This window comes from Amia ocellicauda, chromosome 6 (genome assembly GCF_036373705.1).
Source record: "Amia ocellicauda isolate fAmiCal2 chromosome 6, fAmiCal2.hap1, whole genome shotgun sequence".
Lineage (NCBI taxonomy): Eukaryota > Metazoa > Chordata > Actinopteri > Amiiformes > Amiidae > Amia > Amia ocellicauda.
Window position 1 is genome coordinate 13097323 of NC_089855.1, and position 25359 is coordinate 13122681.

Sequence of the window (25359 nt, forward strand, 5' to 3'; positions counted from 1 at the left end):
CAAGAAACTCGTGGATACACTGCTAATGTATATACACATCCAAGTAGTCTTTGACTTGATTGTCTTTATTTCTTTCTTTCTATTCATTAATAGAACTGGTTTTCCATTTCATATAAAGCCACCTACTTCGCATAATGCTTCCAGGGTATCATAGGTTCTGCACAGGCTTAACCAGCCAAAACAAAGACACTATATCTTGATTTCTACAGGATGGTGGTCTGTCCCGCCCCCCAGCCCACCACACCCCACCCCCCTAAACCAGATGGCAAAGCTCCTTGCTTTTGAAGTCACCAATGTAAAATCATGTAAAACAGTTCCCCCTGAGATGCAAATGTCCCCGTCCACAATTGGAAGTGGCCATGTCGCCTTTCCATGGCGGTGATGTCATCTGCCGGAGGATCACTTGTGGGAGGCAGTGCAGGTTGTGTCTAACAGAGAAAGGCATCTGACAGCTTGCCAAAAAAAAAAAAAAAAAAAAAAAAAAGCACAGGAGGAGGAGAGAGAGAAAAAAAAAAAAAACTGGACCTGCTGGATTTTCAAATCGTCATCGTCTGCATCTACATGGGAGGGAAGGAGGTCTCTGCCCCAAACCTCACACCAATGCAGAGAGGAAATGTTTTAATTTGAGAGGAAAAAAAAGGGAATCCATCCATTTTTTAACCCCCCCCCCCCCCCCCTGATTTCCCCAACTGGATCGGATACACCGTGAATGTAGCCATGAACTCGGCCGAGCAGACCGTTACTTGGCTCATTACTCTGGGGGTCCTGGAATCGCCGAAAAAGACCATCTCGGATCCAGAAGGCTTTCTGCAGTCGTCCCTGAAAGATGGTGTGGTCCTCTGCAGGCTGCTGGAGCGGCTGCGCCCCGGCGCTATCGATAAAGTAAGACATCCAGCCTTCCTCCCCGCATCCCGATCCCATGCGATGATGGCAAAACAGTACATTTCCCCTCTCTTAACCCCCGCTGCGTGTTGTCCTGATACGGTAGGATTTCTATATCTATATCACACCACAGACGCCAATAACAAGTGTGAGGACACCACGCACGCTAACCAGGATCAGTGCTATTGTGTAGCATGGGCTGCAGTTTTCAAAAGTCAGATGTGTGGAAATGAAGGGGAAATGCATTCATTTCATATTTTATATTTATTAATTCATTCATGCGTTCATTATTTGCACCAGGCAGATGTGTGTGTGTGCGTGTGTGTGTGTGTGTGTGTGTGTGCAATAACACATTTTAAACAGTTTTTTTTTTTAATGCATTTCTTTAATTTGCCTATTCTCACGCTAAGATAATGCACTTATATAAGGCACATTTGCGGCAAATCAACAGGGACTATTGATTTTTAAGGGCAGAGAGAAAGCGATCCCACATGAGCAGGCCGCCATTGCCTGGAAAAGCACACAGTACACAGCGAGCCTCGCACATTGTAAAGGCGCAGGCAGCGCCGTGTCGGGGACATCAGTCTGATCACATCTGATCCTGAGCTGTCGTGCTTTGTGCTGAACCACTTTCTGCTGATGTTCACCTGTGAGATTACAGTTCAAAACACAACACTTGTTTTGAACTTGACAGATGTCTTGCTTACGTAACAGACAGTTATATTCGTTTTCACAATAATCAATTTATGGCACTGTGCAACCCTCTTCAACTTGGGTCTTACACCTTGTACCTTGGATATTGAGTTGCAAAGTAGTAAAATGGACTTCAGATATACACACCAAAACAAAATATGACATAATAGTGTTCTTCATGTATTTATTGTTAGCAATCTAAATGAAAAATAGAAGTATGACACCTTATCTATTGCTATACATTCAATGTATTCACGGGGTGTAAACATATACTACTAGAATATAACATCTCACATAGAAGATCAATCATATTTTTACATAACCACATTCAAGTTTAAGTTAACAGTAGCATATAAACAATTAGCCAACAGGATATCACAATTCAAAATGTGTGCATTTAAACAGATGACCAGGTGCTTCTACAATTGCTATTTCGTTCCTTAAATATGCCACAGATGTTTTATTTAGTCAAAATGCAGTAATAATAATGCATGCATATCTAGCAATATAATTAGATACAAGTTATATTTGGAATAACTATAGGTTAAAGCCTAAGCCTGATAAAAATAAAAATAAATGCTTGAATAGTTTTAAAATAAAAAGCATTTTGTTTAGGCTAGACTCAAATGAAAAGAAAAAAAAAAAAAGTGTAGCTAATCTTATGATCCCATGCTGATGAGTCAGTGTTACTGCAGTGTAAATATTACACAAAGTTCACAGTAAAAGTGTGATTTGCAGCAATTTCGTATGAATCTGGAATGTCAAGAATAACGAGATGCATTTACAATCTTGCTAATATTGATGCCCATGTAGGCTATATATGCAACGACCCATAACGCACTGAACACAGACACACATTGGCCCTGTTGCACAAGATAATCCCACATATTTGTCAGCACGAACAGGCTACATTTAAAATTTCACCGCAAAGTTTCAACCCATGGAAACCACAAGCTTTGCCCCCCACCCTGCGTGCTCGCCTGCCTTCCTGCGGTCAGTCTGCCCCTCTTCCAGCGCCGCCGCCGCACTGTTATTGCGCGCAGATCAGGAAACGTCACTTCCTCTTTCCAATGCCCACTTCCCGGTAAAAAAATACAAATACAAAATATTTTCCAAAGACAGATGTGACCTAAAAGCCATATCACTACGTGAAGACATATAGCATGGGATTTCTCAATTAATAAATGACGTGCCAGAAAAAAGAAACACAGTTTGAGATTAAGTTCACACCCCCCCACCTCCTTCCTCTGCTCAGATTTACCAGGAACCGAGGAGCGACAGCGAGTGTCTGAGCAACATCAGGGAGTTCCTCAAAGCCTGCGGCTCCTTCCGAGTGGAGGTGAGTGCCCTCTTCCACTTCTCTGCCCTCACACACCCTTTGTGCAAAGTGCTGCTCTGTGCAAAGCAACAAGCACACAGACAACACATGGGGAAGGACTGCCCTGTGGGTGGGTGGGTGGGAATGAGATGGATACAAAGTTGCTGAAAGGAGCTAAAACTGCACTAATCTATGGGCTGTAGCAGGCCTGCGCAAAACAGACACAATGTGTAAGGTTTGAGTGGCAAAACTGCATTAACAGTTGCGTATGCATTGAATTGTTTAAGCAGTAACCCAATGCAGCAGCTGCACTGTACCTTTTAGACCAGCGCCTTGTCAGTCTATATGTGCATTAGTTTTGTGAATTACCCTGCGGCTATGATGGTGAGATGTACTGCCTGCTACATTGTAACGTCAGAATCTATCATTTTCGCATAATGTGTAGCCGTCTCTTGTGGAAACTGTATACACTGGATGATCAACCATCATGGGTGTAAAATAACCTTGTTAATGATTGGGCAACTACAGTAGATGGGTGGAAGTGAGAGTAATTTGTTGTAGAAGGACTGGCCTTATTTGACATTTAAATCTCATTAGGGATTTGCAGTGAATGTACTTTATGCTGCAGTACAAAGAGGCATGTTAGAAGGGGGTAGCTGTGTGTTTGTAGGTGGGTTATTATGTTTTCATGTATGCAATATACATATATTTAATTTTACTCATTTAAAAATGTGCAATATACTTTCAGCTGTGGAAAAAAATAGATTTGCATCTTGTTAGAAGCTTAAGTTAGAAAAGTACATGGTGTTTTATAAAGAAAAGGTGTATGAGTTTTCTTTGGAAGAAAAGCAAACCAATAGCATACATAATCTGAGTGCCTACTTCATACTAAAAGTTTAACGAGTATTTGAATGATCTCCAGTCAAAATTAAAGTGAAGCATGCTTGAACTTGATGAACTCAAATGGGAGCCAGGCAGGGATTGAATGCTTGCTATCCTGCTATAGCATGTGTGAAGATTATATTGTAACTACCTTTGTTTGTACCTGGTTTGTTGATTTTTTTAAGGAAGTAAGATTCAACAATACAGCAACAGGAAGAAATTAACTGAAGAACGGTCAATATTAACTGTTGTAACTTCAGTTCTGCCAGGAATTGATTTGCAGAGATATGAGATCACACACACTCATACAACTAGAGTGGCATGCTTTATAGGGAAAGGAAAAGGACTAATTATTACTGTGTTACTAATAGCAGTCCAGCTTGTGTGAACTCCACCTATTTGTTTATCATTACTGGCAATATCCCTAAGATTCAGGTGATCGTGCCAGTCTAAGCCATATTTCAGCTCAGTGTTTAATCAAAATTGTTAGCTTGTGGTAATAAGTGTTGCCATCGATTTAGTATTTCTTAAGAGCCAAATCTCCCTTGTATAGAGTCTGTCTCAATCGTGGGGAATTTTGTTTCCTGTGACTTACGGTTAATCATCACTAAGAATCGAGGTTCAGTTGGGAGCATGTGGTATGTAAAAATGTGAATTGGGTGCTTTACAATTGAAAGGAATTTCACAATGAGCAAATCCGTTTCACTAAGGTCGCATATGAAAAAATAGATACCATTAAGGAAACCTCAATACGGTTTCATGAAAAATATATTTTTAATTATTCGGATCCTTTGGCATTTACTTGCTTTATCCCATTCTGGAGTTATGCTTTTAACGATGAATAAATTAAACATGATCTGTGCTGAGAAAAGCCATCTTTAACTGCTTTAATATGTTTACGTTATGTCACATGCAGGCAGCAGAACATAGCATTGTCCTGGCATCCCGAAGTTCGTTCTCTCTCTCGCTCTGTATGGACGCTAGTGTGTGCGTGATCTGATATATCTATTATTGTTCAGTCTATGTACTGGATAAGTAGATCACACACTTCTGCAGTTCTATATTTTCCAAAGGGTAAAAGAGAGACTGAGAGCTGCAGGGGAATGCTGTATTCTGCTTCCTGTGTGTGATGTAACACAGAGAGTTTGGGCAGTGAAAGAGTGCATTTCTTAGCGCTGATACTTTTAACATTTCCTAACTGTTCCATATTAGAGCTCTTAAACACTTGAAAGGAAACAAGTTACATAATCTTAATACTGATAATGAAAACTGAATGTTTTTGGTCCTTCGTAATTTTTCCAGGAAATAATAATCAGTTGACCTTTTAACAAGTAAAGTAACCATTTTTTCCGTTGCGTTTGTCAGTGTGCTTTTAAAATGAAAGTATTCTTCTCCATACATTTAATCAATGGCATGAAGTGAATGATCTGTTTCCCCCCCCCCCCCCCCTCATAGTTTTATATTTGAAATATGGCAGTGAAAAGTTTTAGGCAGTAGCATCTTCACAATTGTGCCATTTTCAGTATATCTCACTAAGCCAGCTGTGGAGAAATCAGACAAGCCCCCTTTTGTACTCTGTAGAGCTGGAGCTGAGATGGTAATTCTTTAGACCTCATTAATTCAAATAGCAGTTCACAACACTGCAGACTTTTCAGCAGCTTATGAGAATTTAAGGTAGAGCACAAAAAACTATAAAAAACGAGTGAGTGCTCCGATATCTTTTCGGAGAAGATACAAATTCCCTACCTTCTAATTTAGTGGGTCATTAGTGTTGTTAGAAGTCTGACTTGAATGTGAATCTGTATGCATTTGCTCTCCAGTGTCTGTCTCATTTGGGTGTTCTTTAATTTAAAACTTAATTTTCATTAATAATTAATATGGTTTTGTGTTTCAAGTTTTCAAGTTTATGTAACCACATATTTCCCCTTCTCTGTATCTATATATGGAAATGGCTTCCATCCTTTCAACTGACTATTGCAACCCCATACATACCTAGGACAGGGTTGGCCACAGATGTGTATCAGAAAGCTGTGTATTTTGCACTGTGATTCAGGACAGTATACGGATTATATGGTGGATTAGAGGTTCAGTTTCTGGTGAGACCTCTTGCACCTGGAGGCTGTCTGGAGGTGTCAGAGGTTGCTGCACTGCGTAAAGCTGAAAATCTCCGTTTTGTTATTTTTAACTGGGATTTCTGTACAGCGTTGGTGCTCCGTCTGCATTCTATTGGGAATCCGGAGGGGAGTTCTGCAGGCTATCTGTGCTTCAATGTCTTCCAAATGTGGAGATTCACCTACAGATGAATTTTATTCTGAGAATCTAGTCAGTATGGAATTGTGAAATTAGTAATGGTAATGCACAAGCCTTTTCTGGCCAGTAGTCCCTGTAAGTGGCACTCGTGTGGCCCAAGCCTTCCTTAGATGGGGTTGGATTAAGACCCCAGGCAGATCCTTGTGCTGCCAGACAATGGCGTTTCTCCTGTGGCTGGCCATCTGCCTGTGGAAATGGTGTAAGTGTGAGCTATGCCCGTTTTCCTGTGTGCACTTTGTGTTGTGCTGTTTGTGTTCCAGTTCAGAATGTGAAGGGGACCACCCCCATAATAAATAGCATATGAGATCCACAGAGTGTCTTTTTTTCCACAATCCAGGTCACTGTGAGTGCGGTCGTGAGTCTGCTTGAATATCGAGGCTAAACTGAGAAAATATCAGGGAAAAGTAGCTGTTAATCCCTTTCCTTTTATCTTTTTTCTTTTTTCTTTATCTGAACAATGTAATTGCACCAAGGCTTTTTTCTGTAGTCAATGTGGTACTGCAGATACTATAGAGTGTGTGGCGTGATTTGACTGTAGTATTTTGTTTCTAGTTCTCAATGATGGCAGTACTGTAACCGTGTATGAATAAAGCTCTGGTTTTATTATTCTGGTTTCAATCTAGATTTGTATTACATTTTTTCAGTGAACAGAAATGACTTCCAGTATTGCCCCTCTGCACTCCAATATCTTCTGCATTTCATCCCACCTGACCATTCAATTAATTTGATCTATGAGCTTGCTAAAATCTGTAATCTTCTAAATGTCTTGTTAATTTTGAATTTTTAGAGGCAATTTGACATATCCAACTAGCTTATAATGAAAAATATGTTGAACCAAGTATTTGTTTAATTACTGATGGCTCTGCTTGAATTAAATCCAGAAGAGGTTTAGGTGCCCAGGGACAGGATAGGAAATCCTTATTGTAGACAGTATTTCAATTGACTGTATTCCAGCTTGCTTAGAAACCTCATTATTATGCCAACCTAAATGTAATATGTTCTTTTGATTTAAAATTTTGTCTTCTATTTTGTACCATCATAGTCTGTTGTTGTTTTGATCCTTGACATTGGATATCTGTTCTGATGGATATTTGGGTAGCAGCCTTGTAGGCACATAAAACTAGGTTATATATGTATCAAATCACAGAAACTTGTGGCAGTGGTTCTCTTGGTATTCCCTTTAGAAAAAGGAAATTGAGCATTATTTCCTTTTTATATATAGGCTAAACCAGACAGACAAGATTGAAGGAGGCTTTTAGAATGGAGAGGTTTTCATATAAAATGAAACTGCTGTTTGATAGAAAGCAAGAGCTCCCCTAAGCAGACCATTCTCAGAAAAAATCCTTTTATTTACTCGGATACTTACTCTGAAGTCAAAGAACTTCAATTAGAATGATGTGTTCTGGGCTATTATCATAACTCAAAAGCTTTATTATTGACAGAGAACATCTGCATTTGTGTTTCTGTGGCAATAATATCGACAAAGTCCCTTGCAAGAACAGCATATCCAAACTATGCACACATCTGTAAGTCTGTACAGCTGTTACTTTTGCAGTAAATTAAAATTAAACATGCTACAGAAGAGTCTTTGAAATAGTAATTTTCTTCTTTAGCTGGTTTAGCTTTAGAAATTACAGAAAAAAAGTAATTTAAAAGCAGTCCAGTCAAGTTGTTTATTTGATCTGGGTTGATATTCAAGAATAGAGATGAGCAGTGTGTTTTGCTCAAATCACAGGCATTTTTGTAGGTAATTGGCCTTGCAAATTACACAGATCAGGGAGGAGATTAAGTATGTTGTTCTTTTAAGTAGAGTTCAGCCCTCGACACATGCTTCCTATTTACTCTCGTGCCACTAACCTCACTATGTCTTTTTCTTGTGGCCAAAAAACAAAATAGTAGAAATGAATAGGGAAGAGGAACTTCAAGTGTTTATCACTGTACAGTATTATATATTCATTAATTTCAGTCTCCACTGGGTTCATTCATTGGCCACTTAGGACACCTCAAGCCTTTTTTTTTTATTGTCTCCTGCCCTGGTTCTGGTAAACTACTGGTCCTTGCTTTTTGCAGTCCGATGACGCTCTTAATTACTTCAGTTGGCTCAGCTGGCTTAATGTGTCAGGATTACTTGATCTAAATGTGCTACCTGAAGATGCAAAGCTGCAGGGCGGGGGCCCACTGAGGTCAAAGTGTGACACATGGGCTATAGACCATATCAACATGCCTTATTGTTAGACCTCCTTTTGGTATAAATTTGTTGTAAATTGACCAAACCGTGATTATTCAGTTAAAATTAAACGTTGATAACCTTAAAAGGAAATGATAGTGACTTGGAGAACATGACATTTCCACACCTTTTAAAGTCAGCCAGATCTCTCTCTAGATCCATTTATATATAATATCAGCCATTTTGCTCAAAACCTAAAACATTGGCTGTTTAGTTTGCATTTGAAAATTTGAGATTTCCCACAGAAACACTCTAAAATGTAATCATAAGCTGATCTGCTGGGTTTTTGTGAATTGACCCAGTGGCTCAATGGCTAGTGATTATGAATACTATTACTTAACCTGCTTACTGGGCTGCTTAACCATCTGTCTGCTATATGAACAGTATTTGGAAAAGCCTAATGTGGTGATGGCCTCATCTCATTCTTTGTATGCATTTGGATCACATTATCAGTGATGCTGGATAAAGCAACATCTGCACAGACTTTGAGTTTAGTGTTACGAAAGACAGTTCAAAGGGAATCTGCATTTATTTGTTATTGATAATGTCTGTATGGCAATTTCTGCACTGCTTCTTCTGTTTTGCAAAATCTCTTCACATTAAACCATGACTGAGGTAAAAGTTTGTAATTTGAAATTCATGGGTAGGTCAAAGAGTTGATTTGGTCTAAGCCTTAGTCATGCCACACTTGCTTTAATCTATTGTGCTCATTTTCTAAAACAAAGATTGGAACCTCTAGTGGCACCCTGTAAGAATACTACTAGAAAAGGGATATATGCAATTTAAAAATAGTCCTGCTCATTTTCAAGTTCCTTTTGCTTAAAGTCAGTTCCAGATGTTCTTCAGTTGCAGAATTGGAAAGCTAAACTCTTTTTCAGCCCGTCTTCTTTCTCGCTGCTCTGTGCTTTGCCTGATCTTGCAAACAAACTTGTCTGATCTTGGTGATTCCACTGAGGTGTGTAGGAACACACATTATAAAATTGACTCTTCTAATGTGGAATAAAATCATTTTTGAGAGGCTGAATGACTTCCCAGCAGATTTGGTGCTCAGCTGGAAATATCGTATTGTTCACGTTGTATAAACTATTTACATGGATACAACACAGGGCAGAATTCACTGCAATGGTACTCTAATTTCTATTCAATATGTAGAGGAAATTGGTTCCCTGCAGAGATGTTGTGTCATGTGTTTGTAGGCTGTTTACAATGTTTTGAGGTTTTCAGAATGATCATTATTCAGTTCTAATTTCGAAATCCTTAAATTCAATGCATAAGGCTACACGTGCCTGAGCAATTGATATTTGAGAAGAGCAATATGAGTTTCTTGCTTGAAAGCTAGTTGGCAGAAAAGCAGCCCCAACCTTAATGAAAGCGTAAATTACTGGGGACTCTAACCCTAACCCTAACCCTAGCCTGGACAGAAATGTAACCCTAATTTGACAAGTAAACTTTGTTGTAGTGCACAATTTTGCTAAAACACTATACCCTTTTAACTAACCAAAATGCAATGGTAATAATTTCTTCCTTTATCTGTAGTCCTAATTTAAGCTTCACTTGATTTGAAGTTTATAAATAGGAATTGTCCTTTTTATCGTAATTATTTTTCTTAAACCGCTTCATTTAACGGATATTGCAATTAATTTGCCTAACCTCTAAATCATATTCAGAATCTTCATTTTGACCTCTAATACTGCATTGCAGTGCTGAAGGTAGGGAGACACTTTGTACATTACATTGATAAGTTACATATACAATTTTAAGTCCTATCAACAGCTTGAACTCCAGCCCTCAGTAGAAACACAAACCTAACATTCATGGAAGTCTAGATTATTTATGGAGTATAAGCCCAACCCTAGGCTGGAACAAAAACTAGAAGAGAATACACATCACACAAAAGCACAGGTGTATAGAATGTCCTGCAAATGTCAGACTGGGGGACGGATTGACAGACAGATGGGCTTTCCCTATGACATTGTTTCTGTGGATAGACCAAAGACTTCAAATGAACATTCGTGTTTAAACTTGTCATAAAGTTAAATCATAAACAATGGCCTTCTGATGTATACATGTATAAAAACAACACAAGCAAAATCATCATGAAAGCCGAGTTCACTGTAAGCAGTAAACGTTTACTTTGAGTCAACTCAAAAGTCTGGCAGCATGGTTAGACTACTGTAGGGGGAGCAGTGGAACCTCCCTGTCGCCATATTTTCAAAGGCCAGTTTAACAGTTGAAGGCACCCTCCTGACAGTGATCTTAATGCTTAGAAAGAATAGGACAATGTTGTGATGCTCTTGCTACATGTTAACGATAGACACAAGACAGATAGTTTGCTAATCAGAATGCAGATTGTGAATGGTGGCAAAAGGCAGTCAGTGGAAGTGAGTAGCCTGGATTATTTCCAACAGGGGATTCTCATTTCGAGTTGCAGCATGTCCAATGGGAAACCATTTCCTGGGGTTGTGGGAGATGTCTGGTGGTGCTGTGCTGTATGAGTCATCCTTGATTTCTGATGAGGAAAACATACTCCTTTTTTCCATTACACAGTTCTTTGCAGTGCATAGATGCATATATTTTTGAAAATATTTTTTAACTGCGCAGCTCCTGTTGTAAATTCAGGCCTGTACAAATCATATTCAGATTGCTCAATCAATGAGAGGGGGGCTTAATTAAAAACCTTAGAACATAGAGGAGTGATATCAGTGTTCATTAGGGAAAGTGGTAACCTTGAATGGAATAACCTTGTCCTTTCTTAGAAAAGCAGAATTCTTACTACATACAATTTTGTAAGTTGCATAGTGACACTGTAGTACTTTTAACAATAAGGTGAGGATTAGGTTTACACTTAGATGTGCTTCAAAGCTAAAGTAATTGCATAATCCCATACTGTGCAATCGTAAATATGTAGTGCGCTAATTTAATTTATAAATTCAAATGCAGTTATTGTCTAACTTCCCCTGTTAACTTAGAGGCAAAGTTCCACAAATTCTGAGCTAAATTCTTGATCTTCCAAAGTACCTGAGATTTGTTGTTAGTAGAGCAGACCAGTAGGCTGATATTTGAATGTTTTTTTTTCCCTATGATTTGAATTATGTTCCTTGCAACAAAGTGAAGAGTCTGGTTGAAAACCCTAGCATACACAACCATTTCCTATTCTCAAAATCAGGGGCAGACAGGAGAGACAAAGGAAAATTGCATTGACATTTGTAATTTTCATTTTTTGCAGCTGAAATTCAAACCACCCACTGTGGAAAATGCTGTTTGTTCTGCTCCTTTGATAAAGCACTGCATGTTCTATAGGCACTGTATATCTTGTAACATATCAATGTTGAGAAATACATATGCACTTTTTCTAAAGGATATTTTTCTTTTAAGTTACCAATGGAATGATTAAAATGAAGAAAAGTCACTTGGTAGCTGCAGTGATAAGTTAGATGGACTGAATAAATGTCATCCTGTGAAAGTATTCCCTTAAAGGATTCACTGTTTTTTTCCCTGAAATTAATGCGATTGTTTTTGTGCAGGCTTTGTTTTCAGACTAACCTTATTATAGTGCTCATTATGCCTTATTGTTTTAAATGCCAGGAACATTTTATGTTACCCTATTATTTTAGGGGATCTGTATATGGAACTTATGTTTCTTCAAACTTTCCTATAGACGGATGGAATAAACACAAAAATCAGCCAAGTTTCAGCACAACTATTAGAACAGCGGGGGCACATCTTTCAGGACCATCACCAGATATAAACCTCATAATGAGGTCACCCTTGCCCACTGACAAAACATTACGACCAAAGTAAAAGTCTTTGCCAGGCACCCGCTGAGTTTTCATTCTTCTGCAATTGCTGTTCACATGACCAAGTGACAGTGTTACTTTAAATCTGATCCTTCTGGACTAAAGCATCACATAGAAGTCATATTGATGAGATTGAAATGCACATCACAGCCCAGCATTCATTAAAACTGGAACATGAAGTTGAACTGAGGCTAGAGAATAAATCAATTGAGTGTGTAAAGTAAAAACCCTCACAGTACATTCTCTTGGACAAGACTGTGTCCTTTCTGCTGTTTTGCATAGGCATCAAGCAGGCAGTGTATTTGCATTCTCAGCAGGAAGAAGCTGTGCACATGTGAGCAGAGAGCAGCTTCATCCTTCACTCTGCCTGGGCTCAGTATCCTGCAAGTGCAGGCAGGACAAGAAAGAAAGGAAACCTTACAGCTCAGAGCATCCTGTTATTTTTTAAAATATTGCAGACCAGATTGACTAAGAAATGTCTTCCCCCACAGAACACTATGAAAGTCTTTGTCTCACTGGGTTGTAGACTCCTTGACTATTATAACAAGAATTCTATTGTACATTAATATAGAGAAACGTAACATCATAGCCTTTGATATAAGTTTCATTGTGTGCTACAGTATCTGGAGAGAGAGACAGTTCAGTAGTAGTTTCTTGACTTTTCAAAGACCTGATGATTTGTCATTCAGCTGTATTCTGTAGACTTTTTTAAAATTTGAAGAACTGTTTAAAACATTTTTCCCTCTGCTTCTTTGCAGACATTTGATGCCAATGACCTGTTTCAGGGTCAGAACTTCAGCAAAGTCTTGAATTCCCTGGTGGCACTAAATAAAGTAACCGCAGGTAAGTTTACTGGGGTTTTCAAAAGAGGTGATAAGTAGGTCTGTTTTCAGCATATGTGAAGCCCTTTGAAATTTGTTTCTAAGGGAAATGTTAACTGAAAACACATAGGCACACACATGAACAAAGTTGGGAATTACTGAGGATACAAACAGTAAGACAGGAATCGGGGAGGGAATTGAATAAGGGGGGAAACATAACCTTTTAAGGGTGTTCAGCATTAAGGTTTACTTGGTGCTGTATAGGAATCAGACTGCATGTTGTAATGTGGAAATCTCCTTTATATCTTTTAGATATAGGCGTGGGAAGTGACTCTGTATGTGCTCGCCACTCCTCCTCCCACCGGATCAAGTCCTTTGATTCCCTGGGCTCACAGTCCTCCCTCAGCAGATCCTCCAAGCTTTTGCAGAACCAGTACCGCAGCTTGGTAAGTGCCAGGGTCCAGATGAGCATAGACCACTCAGACACCACTTTTTTTTTTTTTTTTTGAGAAACACAGGAATATTGGAACAAATTACTATGATGAAAACCTGCCAGCTGAATGATGCCAATGCAAGCAGTATCTGCAAGAGAATCTAAATTATGCAAAATGCATTGCAGGTATGAAGGGACTCTCTCCATTCCCCACTGAAGTGCAGTCTGTGTCTCGGACAAGCTAAAGAAGCGAAACTACTCAACCACTTAATTAGAGGGAGAGAATTACACAGGCTAGACTGAGAGATCCTGATTTGAAGCTGAGCCAGGACTCTGGGGTTAGCACCCCTACTCTTATGAATAGTGCCATGGCATCTTTCAGCAGTCACAGACATTTAAATCACTGCATTTTCTAATTCCTTTCTTGAAGCATGTGAATCTGCATAATGACAGCAAATATTTTCTTTAACAAAAAACATCTGTATTCAACTAAGAAAGCATTTAATACCCCTGGGAGAGAGAGAAAAAAAAATAGAGGACCTGTGTTTCGCATTCATAATGAATCTGTTTGGGATGTGCTTGTAGCACTGGAATTTACACACACGTATGAATTCCCACCACCATTTCACTCAAAATAATGACTACGGTATGAAACTGTAATAGGCCAGTTTAATCAGCAGGTGTTCTTTGGCTGTTGAGGCCTGAGGAGGCCCTGGAGGCCCGAGTGCTACACAGTTACCAAGGCTGTTGAGATGGTCTACCCCCTCCCCCGTCCAAAACCACTGGGGTCCATACTACTTTTGCTTTCCTTGCTAGTCCCCAGAGGAGATCAGTGGCCCATCAATGTTTGGATGAAGGGCTCACCTGACACCGCAGCTGAATTGCCTGGAGCAACTGTCACTTTGATTTTAGACCAGACTAATACATGTGTTTTAGGAGTATTGGGGCTGAGATGGCAGTGTTACTCTTTAGATTAAGTGTCCTCAATGAAGTGTGGTTTCCTTATTAAACTATAATGAACTAATTAGAAGCCCAAAGGAGTCGTTGATTTCAGATGCATGTAAGCAAAATTATGGCGATGTACAATGCAATTTTAACAGTCATGCATTTGTTGTTCAAGAGTCCAGTGACTGGCACATTTTTACATTGGCCAACAGCTTCTGAGATTGTGTTCCACACCAACTCCAGAATGATTAAATCACCCAGGTATTGTCTTCCTTCTTTTAGGACATGTCGGACAACAGCAACCATCAGCTGGTAGTGAAAGCACGCTTCAACTTCCAGCAGACCAATGAGGACGAGCTTTCCTTCACCAAGGGAGACATCATTAATGTCTCCAGGGTGGAGGAGGGTGGCTGGTGGGAGGGGACCTATAACGGCAAGACCGGCTGGTTCCCCAGCAACTACGTCCGGGAAATCAAAGCTAACGGTAGGTACTTTAGCCAGGCTTGAAGATTATTTTTCAAGGAACTTGTATTTTGGCAGGTTGTCACACCTGAGGTTAAAACCCCAATGTCTTTTTAAATCCATCCATTTATTCTATTGGGAAACAAATAAATGAGTGTGTCTGTCTATTCCTACTAGACTACCGAGTCCACCTGAAGATCTCAGCTGTGTACTGGGCACTGGCTATGGGTGGAAGCATTTATCCTTGTGTACGATTTCTATTCTGAAATCTATTAAGGGTTTTGTGGTAAAGATCTATATAAAAATAACTGTTGAACTAATGGCCATCAAGCATCCACCGCAGTAGGCTTGACATTGTACACACATTATGGAATTGTTTGGGGTCTCTGCTGGAAAAAAGTTTTTATATAACTAATAAATCTCCAAAGGCATTTTGCTGTTTCCATTATGAAGTTTGCATTTTCCCATGAGGGGCTGAGTCAGCAGCACCATGTGAGAAACCCTGCAGTGTAGCTTACAAGACATCAGAAACCAGCAGTTACAGCCTCTTGTAAATCCCTGAATGTTTCGGTGTTGGCCATATCAGATTAAAGCACCCATTGCAAGAAAATAAAACCTGTTTGAAAAATTCCACAAAAAGAAAAATCTTATGCCGCCAATTAACAACATATTTTATTTAATCTAATGGCAGAGTGGGAAGAATCTTTTTTTTTTTATGTTATTAAACACAACTACGTAGCAGAAAACACTTCTTGTTGCTTTCCGATTACACTGTAGAGCAGTGGATTCATTTTCAGTCTGACACATTTAATCTCTGTATAAACACACCAATTGTCAAGAGTCAGTTCAGTTAAGACAATCTGGACACAAATGCATCAGTCCTTTAATACAAAAACGGAAACTTGCTGTAGCTAATAATTTAAACGTAACTCAATTGGCAATCATATTCAGGCACATGCTGACCAAACCGTATTATTTTAGTTTGCGGTGTTTATTTTTAAGGAGAGAATGTTGGGAAGCAGTGACTGACATCATATCCTCATAACTGGCAAATCAGGAAGGAAAATGGATAACAAAGACAGGACGTGTTCAGTTCGGTAGATATAGCATCCCTTTCCAAACAGCGCCCAAGACTGTCCATTGTTTTGTGGCTCCCTCTTTAGTAACTACCCATATCATTAGTCAAAATCCAGATTTTCTTCTTATATGATGTGGAATGAGAAGTCATATGTTCCTTCCTGATTATGCCATACACACAATCTTTCTAAATCTGTTTCAGTGTAACCAATAACATTGAACAATCTATACAATCAATAGGATAAGATGGCTGTTTTTCTAGACATATTAGATGTATTTGTAGCGCGGCCAATTGTTTCTCTTTTTTGCTTTACTTTTAGTTAATTTGAGTAAATAGTCCTGTTCGTTTGCAAGCAGGTGAATTTGTATTCTCTCCACCAGTGTTCCGATCTTAATAGTGTTTGAGAGTTCTGACACCATTATTATTCTGAGAAACTGAATTAAGCTGTGTACACATGAACAAATTACACGACCCTCTTTTTTGTATGTGTATCCCTTAGAAAAACCAGTCTCTCCGAAATCTGGAACTCTCAAAAGCCCTCCAAAAGGCTTCGATACCTCTGCAATCAGTAAGACCTATTACAATTTGGTGAGTACTCTTGTTTAGTATTATGTGGCTCATTCGTGATCAACCCTTTTGTTTTTGTTGAACTGGTGCATTCAGACTGAAGCGGTTAGCATTATTTTAATAAAAGAAGCTCTTGTGGTTTGTTTGAACTAAGAGCATTTCCTGCTGCTGTGGTTCCGGAAATTAGGAGGGAGAGGATGCAAGCCTGAGAAAATCATTACTCGCTTGGCTAAGAAAGAGAAACACAGATTTTCAATGTCTGATTTCCCTTGGTGAGCTGTAGATGTGTGTGCAGGGTCATGTGCTGCCATTGCTGGATCATTCTGTTGGCTTGACCGAATGCCAGTAAAATAATGGCAACATGCAATATTCGTATTGGTTTTCCACTGAAGAAAATATTTGTTATCAAATATCATGCACTTGTGGCTCTGTTGTGGAATATTGTGTATGTGAACAGTCAGTTTTACTTCATCAAGATGCTCAGATTGAATCCCATCAGAGTGCACTGCTGGGCCTGATAAATTGATTCTGCACCTGATAATATTGATTACATCTCTTTTCCATTTGCTTCAGTGATCTCCAAACACAAGCATATCGGCCACAACACATCTTCGTTTTACATTTCTATGCTCTACGTCTTTGCCATAATAGAAATATAAGATTAACCTTGTATTAATTCAGCATAAAAAAAAAAAAATATTTGAGAAAATAGTTTGTTTCTGCATAGATTGAATAATCAATGAAAACCTTCCAAACTGAAAAAATGTACCTTTAAGTTACTGTGCAGGTATTCATTAATTCTCTCTTAACAATAAAAAAATAACTAGAGTATTGGTTTTGGAATAGGAAATCTTTGTTTAGTATAAAATGTTTGCAGAGTGAGTTCGAAATCGTGTCATAGACTATTTCAAAACTGAAAGCTTGCAGACTCCTGCATTGGATGAAAAGGTTTCAACATTTCTGCTTGTCCCGGGCTATGTACACCCTCCCGCAAACACTGCTTCTCTTGGTCCATGCCCTGCTGCCTCATTTGCTTGTTCCTCCCGATTTTATTCCTCCCCCCCCCTCCTCCTTCAAATGAAATGAAACGGCGACATGCTGAATACCTGGACATGTGCCTGTATTGGTACTGTTGTGCGGGAGTAACATGGTGTATGTAGGTCATTTTTCCCTCTAATTTGCCGGTGACAGTTATGCCCCGGGCAGTCTGCAGCCCGTGTTAATGTGACCGTATTGTCAGATGCAGCTCCACACCCTCTGACTTTAATAGGCTTCACATTACTGTGGAGACCGGGAGATCAGACACTCATTTGTCTCGTTCTGGAGCTCAGTTAAGGCCTGCTGAAAGATGCATTTCTGCGGCTGGTGAATGGGAGCCCCTCATGGGATCTTGTGGGAGCCGGGATAAGAGGGAGACCCTGAAGGAGCTGGTGGTGAATATTAAATCTGCCCTGTGGGAAAGGGTGGCCTGAGAGTGGGATTTAGCAATTCAACAGCAGTGGCCCAAGGGACCACCCCTCCATAGGCCAGGATTATGGCTATCCCATGTCTAGCAGTAACATGTGGATTGCGCATATATATATATATATATATATATATAGCAGGTGGAGTTTCTAGTTGGACCAATATTTCCATATTAAAGATGTTTTATATAAGTTTCAGGTTGGAAAACAAATATGCTATAGTATTCTCCTCTGTTTTACTGTCTTGTGGAAATAACGTATAGTGAGTTCCTAGCAATGGATCAAAAACATTTAAAGGGGGGAAAAAATTAAAGGAATTAATCCCGCACCTTTTACGAACAAGAAAAACTGGATATTTCCACCCTCGGGCTAATTGACAAACTCTTGCTAAAGGCGATTTAACGTCTCTGCTTCGTATGACTTGTTGGTTCCTAACTTTGTTATGTTTTGTGACTGCAAGTTAAAAATACTTTGACTCCCTCTAGACTTGTTCCAGTCTCTCGTTTTCAGTTTTTATTTCAAAAATATTGTATGCACTTGGCCTCCGTTATGCAGTATTTCAGTCTTACAAATGTTTCATAAAGACTAATCTCCTATTAATAAAATAAGATGTTACTGTGGTGGAGTTCAGACTTTAGCCACACACTATGTATAGAGTTATATTGTATAGATTTTTTTATTTTACATGATTTCTTACTTTTGATATTTGTGTGAGACTATCGGTAAACCACGAGTGCCCCCGTGTGTCGGCACTGTTCTCTCTCTCCCTTAGCTGTGGAGAAGCAGCTTTCACAGTATTAGAAGGCTGAATTACCAAACACTTTGATTTCCTTCTACATATCCTAGGTGAGATTAGAATAACAAGAAAGGATAGACTGAATACTTAATCCCAGTGTTAGCCCCAGCTACTGCAAAACTGCGACTGATTATTACAATTTCTCTCCCACCATTTGTGAAATTGGTAATAATAATAATAATGGAGAAACACTTTTAATCATCTAGATTTGGGAAGAATAGACTAGTCTAGGCATAAAAATGGAGCAATGAACTACGTGAAGCCAGGTGGCACACAGGAAATGCAGAGTATGTAAAATAAAAATAAATGGTTAGAGACCTAGAGTTCATTATCTGTTGAATAAGCATTCATTTAAATACCTAAAGACCGAATAAATTGTGTGCACAAATAATGTGTTTATTGTGAAGATTGTACATGTTTGTCATGTACATTAAAAATAAAGGTAATTTTGTGTATATCCATAAAATGACTCCTTTCCCAGAAATTGAAAATGTTTTTTTTTTCTCCCCGCAAGAAACGGAAGCATTCGAGTCAGGGGAGATAGTTGGCCTGATGAGGGGAAAAAATATATACATATTTTGGAAGTCTTCACATACTGTTTAGTTACAAATCCTATGTTTACTTTGTGTTTGCATAACAGCCTCACTTGGAAAAAGCCGTTGACTAATGCCAAAAATAAAACCAACCAGTGTAGCTTGTCCTCATTCTGTCAGATGTGTTGTTTTTTCTTGTTTTAATTATTTTATTATGAAGGTAGATTGAATGAGGATTTTAATGCTAGTGGATACAATGAGCAAAAACAAAAGCGAAACATTTGTAGATAATTTATCGACTGCTCCTATACAGGCCTATTGAATCCTTCAGTCAACTCGGTAAGCACAAAGAAAATGTATGGGATTATGTAACCTGTATCAATTTTACATAAATATTCTTCCAAACTTTTGCCCAGTCCATCATTAAACATTTATGGAAGACATGTTTTTATTTCATTCATTTTAATTCTAGTTTGTTTTTGCTATGTTGATTTTAATTCTTTTATTATTATTATTTTATTATACTTTGAATTTGTTTTCTTTTAAATGTTGCCTTCTTAACTTGATCGGAAAGTAAATGGATAAATGTTTCTCTCTGCAGGTGCTACAGAACATTCTAGAAACAGAGACTGAATATGCCAGGGAACTCCAGAGCCTTCTGTCCAATTACCTGCGCTCTCTGCAAAGTACTGAGAAGTAAGTTCCAGCGGGAGCTCGATGAATGCAGCTGGACCACTTTGTCACAATTACTATATGGACTGCATTGTCACTAACTTGGGGGACCTGCAGACTGCAAACGGTCATTGAAGGCAGTTTGAGATTTGGCTACCATTCAGACATTAAGATCTAATTTTGATGATACTGGGTTGGTAGTCACAATGGATGCATTGTTTGAGTTTATCACACAGGCATCGGCTTGAATTTTGCATTTGTTGATTTCATACTAGAAAGCCATTCTCAGAATTTCCACTATATGTAGTTTGTTTATAGTCTCAAATTTGCAGGCTTCATCACAACCACTGCAGCAGTTTCATAAACATAATTTTTGCTTGTCTAAATGCTTAAAGGTTTCTAATTATTTTCTGGTATCTAAGTATTTCTTTTTCTCATTCATACAGGTTAAGCTCTTCTGACATCACTCATATACTGGGAAACCTGGAAGAGATCAGCACTTTCCAGCAGATGCTTGTCCAGTCTCTAGAGGAGTGCACAAAGTAAGTGATTTGCTTTTGAGTCACTCATGTATTGATCCTGTAGATTTCATAGTGATCTGTACTCCGTCAATGGCTAAGAAATGTTGTTTTATGTAGGTTGTGGATAGCAACTCTACTGCATCATGGTTTTAATAAAAAGGATTACAGTGGCATCTAGTGAGAGAATGTGGTAATGCATGGCAGCTGGGCTGAGGTGTTTCATCCGTTTTCCTTTCTGTGAAACCATATTGAACTGTGATACAGTGCTTGGATTACAATTGTTCAGTTAATCTACTTTACAGTTTAGCTGGATTCAGTGTCCGAAAATCTTTAACTATTCACAGTGGCTTGTGTGCAGTGCCAAGCCTCAAAAGACAATATTGTACACCTTCGCTTAGTTTCAGTGAGGTACCGTATCTTTTTTATATGTAAATGTTTTGGTTGTCATGGTAAAGCTCTTGCTGTTCTTCTGTAAAAGTGCAGCAAATAAGAGATACTAGATAGTAACAAAACAGTCTGGCAGAGATTGCCTGCTTAATAACAATACAATTTACATACACTACATGTCACGTGTTGTGGAGGTAACAAATGTAGGATGTCAGTCTTCACTTAATAAATGTTAGGAAGCTGCCAGGCCAGACTAACGGGGAAATATGCTCTTCTTGTTTTGTGACAAATGCAATTAAATATTTGTAGATTGATTTAATGATGATCAATGACTGAAAAGTGAAGGACATGTCTGAGTTGCAGAAATGTTGACATCCAACACTGCATAAAACACTGGAGATTTAAAACCAGAAAGATGGGATGAACACCGTAAACTCGTCCTGTTAACTTCATCAATGCAGTACTCTGAATGGGATGATGTGAAATAGGAGCCGGGTTTAGTGAACTCCTTTAATATGTGCATCCTGCCAGACATTGGAAAGTTACTCACTGGTATGAACATGTGTGGTGGAAATTGAAAACGTGATTAAGATTTGTGGAGCGAATGAAATAGACCATTAATAGAGTACAGGGACGTTGCTCTTCAGCCTTTGTGATGGAGTCAAGCAAAGCTCCCTGTCCAATTGCCGAGCCCAGTGATTTATCAAAGTGGCAGGTTATTTCACCATGATATGTGTGCGTGTGCACTTGTCTTTTGGGTCTGTTTTCTGTGTCTTTTTTTTAAAAAAGTGCTTTTATGTGTGGCTTTTTCAGTCGCTTTCAGATTTTTTTTTTTTTTTTTTAATACATCTCAAATCTCAACCAAAGTCACCTGGGTGCCAAGCTGTGATTAAAATTGTTTGTGACGGACAGACTACCTTTAAGTCTAGGGATTATATTGGTCACCCTAGTTGTACTTGCAGCATAAACGGCTTCTAGGTTGATTTTAAGTTTGCTATATTGTTAAATAATCCATATCCATTTCTCCCATTTTGAGCAAAGAACTTAAAACTGGACCAAAAGTTATCTCTGAGTAATTACTGCACACTACCCTTATTTGGCTAGAAATAACACTTTGAATAGCAGTTACTACAGACTGACCGCTAAGAAGACAACCATGAAAATGTGTTATTTCTCTTTGTGTGTAGGTTGCCCGAAGCACAGCAGAGGGTGGGTGGTTTCTTCCTGAACCTCATGCCCCAGATGAAGAACCTCTATGTGGCCTACTGTGCCAATCATCCATCAGCGGTCAATGTCCTCACGGAGCACAGGTATGTCCGTTCAGCTGTTCCCAGTACGGTTCATCACAATCAAATGAACGTAGTGTCAGCACTAGCCGTGAGAGTCTTAGTCTGCTCAATCGCTGTTGCCATTCTCTGTGCTTTCCATCGCCTACGGTCTATGTTTCTTTCTTTTCTAACTGTGTTCTCCTATAATTGGTAAGGAATTCCCATTAATCTGATGAAAATGGCAGGTTTGGAAGCCGTGAGTGAAGTGAATTTGGAAAAGCATCAGGTTTAGAGTTCCGTGACAAAGATTCAGGACGAGAAGAGAGAGTTGTATAATAATTCCTCCAATCTTTGAAGAGGAGTCTGTGAGTCGTCCTGTGCTGGTGAGCCTGGTTCTCACTGCTTTATTTCTGCTTCCTGTATTGTATCAATCAGTTTTCATAGTTATTTCCTCTAGATAGTGATTAGAAGCATAAAAGGCACACCAGTAATTGTCCAAGTGTAAATTCAGAGGGAGTCTCTGCAGCTGCTTAAAATGTCTTAACTTTTGTAGACTTTTCTTCTTGGAATAAACACCCAAATCTTTGAAAGTCCCTCCTTTGATAATCGTTTTGTTAAATCAGCTTGAGCTGCCAGCTTGTTTTACAGTCCTAGAAGAGTTAAAACAATCCTCAGGTTTTTAAGCTCCTCCTTGTTGACTCAGACTCACGGGCCACACAGTATGTGATGTCACAGGCAACCGCATAAGACTAAGGAGCTTCGGGATCCAGCAAAATCCCCTAAACAAGATCTGAGAGAGGTGACAACGGCTGCATGTTTCCAGCCCTCCAGAATGCGCTGCCTATGCAGAATTGCGAGGCCTGCGAGTTCGGAGAGCTCATGCTCTATATACTACAAACAAAGCGCCAGGCAGGACATGTAAGTCATTCCTATTCAACTCTGGTTTGGATGTGAGAGGATTGAAAAGCTGGGCTAACTGTTGTAATCTGAACACTGACAGGCCTCCTCAGTTGGAGAGCTCATTTTGTTTCAGTTTTGGTGTATTTGGTGAGCTTTGCTTTAAAAGACGGTGTGCAGTTAATGAAACGTGAAATGAGATTTGGTTTTATGTTTTTTTTATTGTATACATTGTGACAAATCCAACAGTGGCTGTATTTAGATACAGAGGAGTAAAACTAACAGCAATGATAAAACTGTCCATAAACAACTTTGCTGTGGAGGGGATTAACTACAATGCTTGAAAGCTATTGCTTCTAATACAAATATTATTTGAAGTAATTTAAAGATTGTTTTGAAACATTTTCTTGATTTAAAATAAAGGTGTTTCTATTGGCTGTCTAAAACCAATCTGCATAATTTATCAGGTAGTAGGAAAAAAATATTTGTAATGTATTGTTTTATAAGGAGAGAGATTTTTCAAGAACATGCATAGTTGGTAAAGTTCCCTACCTAGTTTTCCATTAAGCTTTGTGTGCTTTGGTTTAACACAATAAACACAATGAAAGGTTCTGTGTTTGATAATACATAGGAAGAATATTTCAGAGCACTATCATTTCAGTAAGTATAGTGGATACAACATATATTTATACAGTGCAGTACAATTATTGCTGATGCAGTAGGAGCCCAACCCAGAATAGCTAGTATGTAGAAGTATTATGTTAATAAAAGCTCTAGACACTTCTGTGCAGCATTTCGGATGTAAATAGAAAAATAGTGTTTAGACGCTACATGTTTTAGTCCCTCCAAATACATCTCAATGTAGCTGTGGGTTATTTAGCACAGTACAGTTTCCAGTAGGTGTTATTAAAGTGATGTTTGACGGTTAGACAGTGTTCAAATCCTGCTGTCCTTGTCTACGTATATTTTTAAATCTACCTCTTCTGAGATGCCCTTTCTCACTGGAAATGTTGTAATTAATTAGAACTAGAAATTAAATGCAAGAAGTTTCTTTTTAACTAATCGGATGGCGTCAGTCTAAAATCGATTTTACACTCATTGTGCCGAGTTTATCGAGTAAAAGATGCCAACAGGGACTGAAGGGGAATCAAGTGTCAAGCAAGAGGAGTGCAGGGCCACTAAGATTGACCACATTCGTGTGGCGAGTGACCTTATGTGTAACGATGCAGAGATACAGACTATGTGATTACTCACAGTAACATGATAGTCCAGAAATATACCACTATAAATATATGCATCGGCACATGAGGATGATAAAGAGGTCAATTACAGTTTTATATTTGTACTAATTATAGCTTGCTTAAAAAAAACCTGAAGAAACCACAAAACCCCACTTCATTTAGGACTGGCTGTTGTAAATATTATGTACAATATAATATATGTAGGCAGTGCCTGTTTCTTTAGAACAGTTAAAAAATATGAAGAAAATCTGTATTGGTGGTTTCTGATTGGGATGGCCCCTTTGCCCAAAATTGTAAGGCCCAAATTGAATGCTTCGGAGACGCACATGTGCATGGCATGCCCTAGCATCATGGGAGTTCAGGTGTACAGAATGCAGCTAGGGAGTCTTGGTCTGCTTCAGATTTTCTCTTGGGCTCTTGTGTGATGGCTGTGGCCAGTTTGAGCTCAGTCCTCCATTGAACAGGGTGGCTCTGACGTAAGATTCGCTGGACAAAAAAGTATGCATGGTTGATAATGCATGTTTTGGAGGACAGACATATGTTCTATTCATCTTTCCTTATTAGTTACGGTCTTTTTGGCAGATATTTGGGTTGATTAGTAGATGATTATGATAACTAAATGGTGGGCATAAAAGGGGGGGAAATAATAGATTATTCTAAAAGAGCCTAAACAAAACAAAAAACGAGACTGAAAGCAGGTGATTGTCATCTAAATGCTGCTGCCAAACCGTGTCTTTATTGCTGCTGATGAACCCGGCCGGCAGATGCTGACCATCTGTTAAGCCTTTGAGTGCTCAACTCACCCAAACTGGTTTCCAACTGACTGCGCTGATATTCTGCTCAGTGTGGCTTATGGTGGTGTAAGGAGGTGATTCCTCCCTTGCTTGTTTCTCCTGCTGTTCCCAGTGAAAGCAAGATGGGTAGCCCAATGCAAACCGGAAGGGTTTGCATTTAAAGGCATGGGTCACCTGATTTACCACCTGATGTACTGATTTGCAGGTGGGCACAATCAAGTGTTTCCACTAGTTCTTTTTTAAGCTGCTGCAGTTTTTCTAAATCTGTGTGTCCTCTGCCCCAGGTGTTACACCAGTGTGTTCTGATTAAACCCGCTGAGAGCGAATTATACTCTCAACTGTAGCGTCTTGCCTTTTGGGGTTTCCTCAACA

The 25359-nt window shown here is 39.0% G+C and overlaps 1 protein-coding gene across 2 annotated transcripts in view; it reads left to right on the forward strand.

Moving 5' to 3' along the window:
• The first annotated feature begins 490 nt into the window (after positions 1–490).
• The window catches only part of arhgef7b (Rho guanine nucleotide exchange factor (GEF) 7b), a 43017-nt gene continuing 18148 nt past the window's right edge, over positions 491–25359 (forward strand). Inside the window, exons 1-9 of one of the 2 annotated variants that reach the window (XM_066706182.1) lie at positions 491–882; positions 2831–2914; positions 12868–12952; positions 13243–13376; positions 14591–14792; positions 16348–16436; positions 19809–19903; positions 20326–20421; positions 21975–22097. In XM_066706182.1, the coding sequence (XP_066562279.1) occupies positions 718–882; positions 2831–2914; positions 12868–12952; positions 13243–13376; positions 14591–14792; positions 16348–16436; positions 19809–19903; positions 20326–20421; positions 21975–22097 (1073 nt within the window). In that variant the 5' untranslated portion in view covers positions 491–717. The remainder of the gene's footprint in view (positions 883–2830; positions 2915–12867; positions 12953–13242; positions 13377–14590; positions 14793–16347; positions 16437–19808; positions 19904–20325; positions 20422–21974; positions 22098–25359) is intronic. The other variant, XM_066706183.1, reaches the window with a different exon arrangement.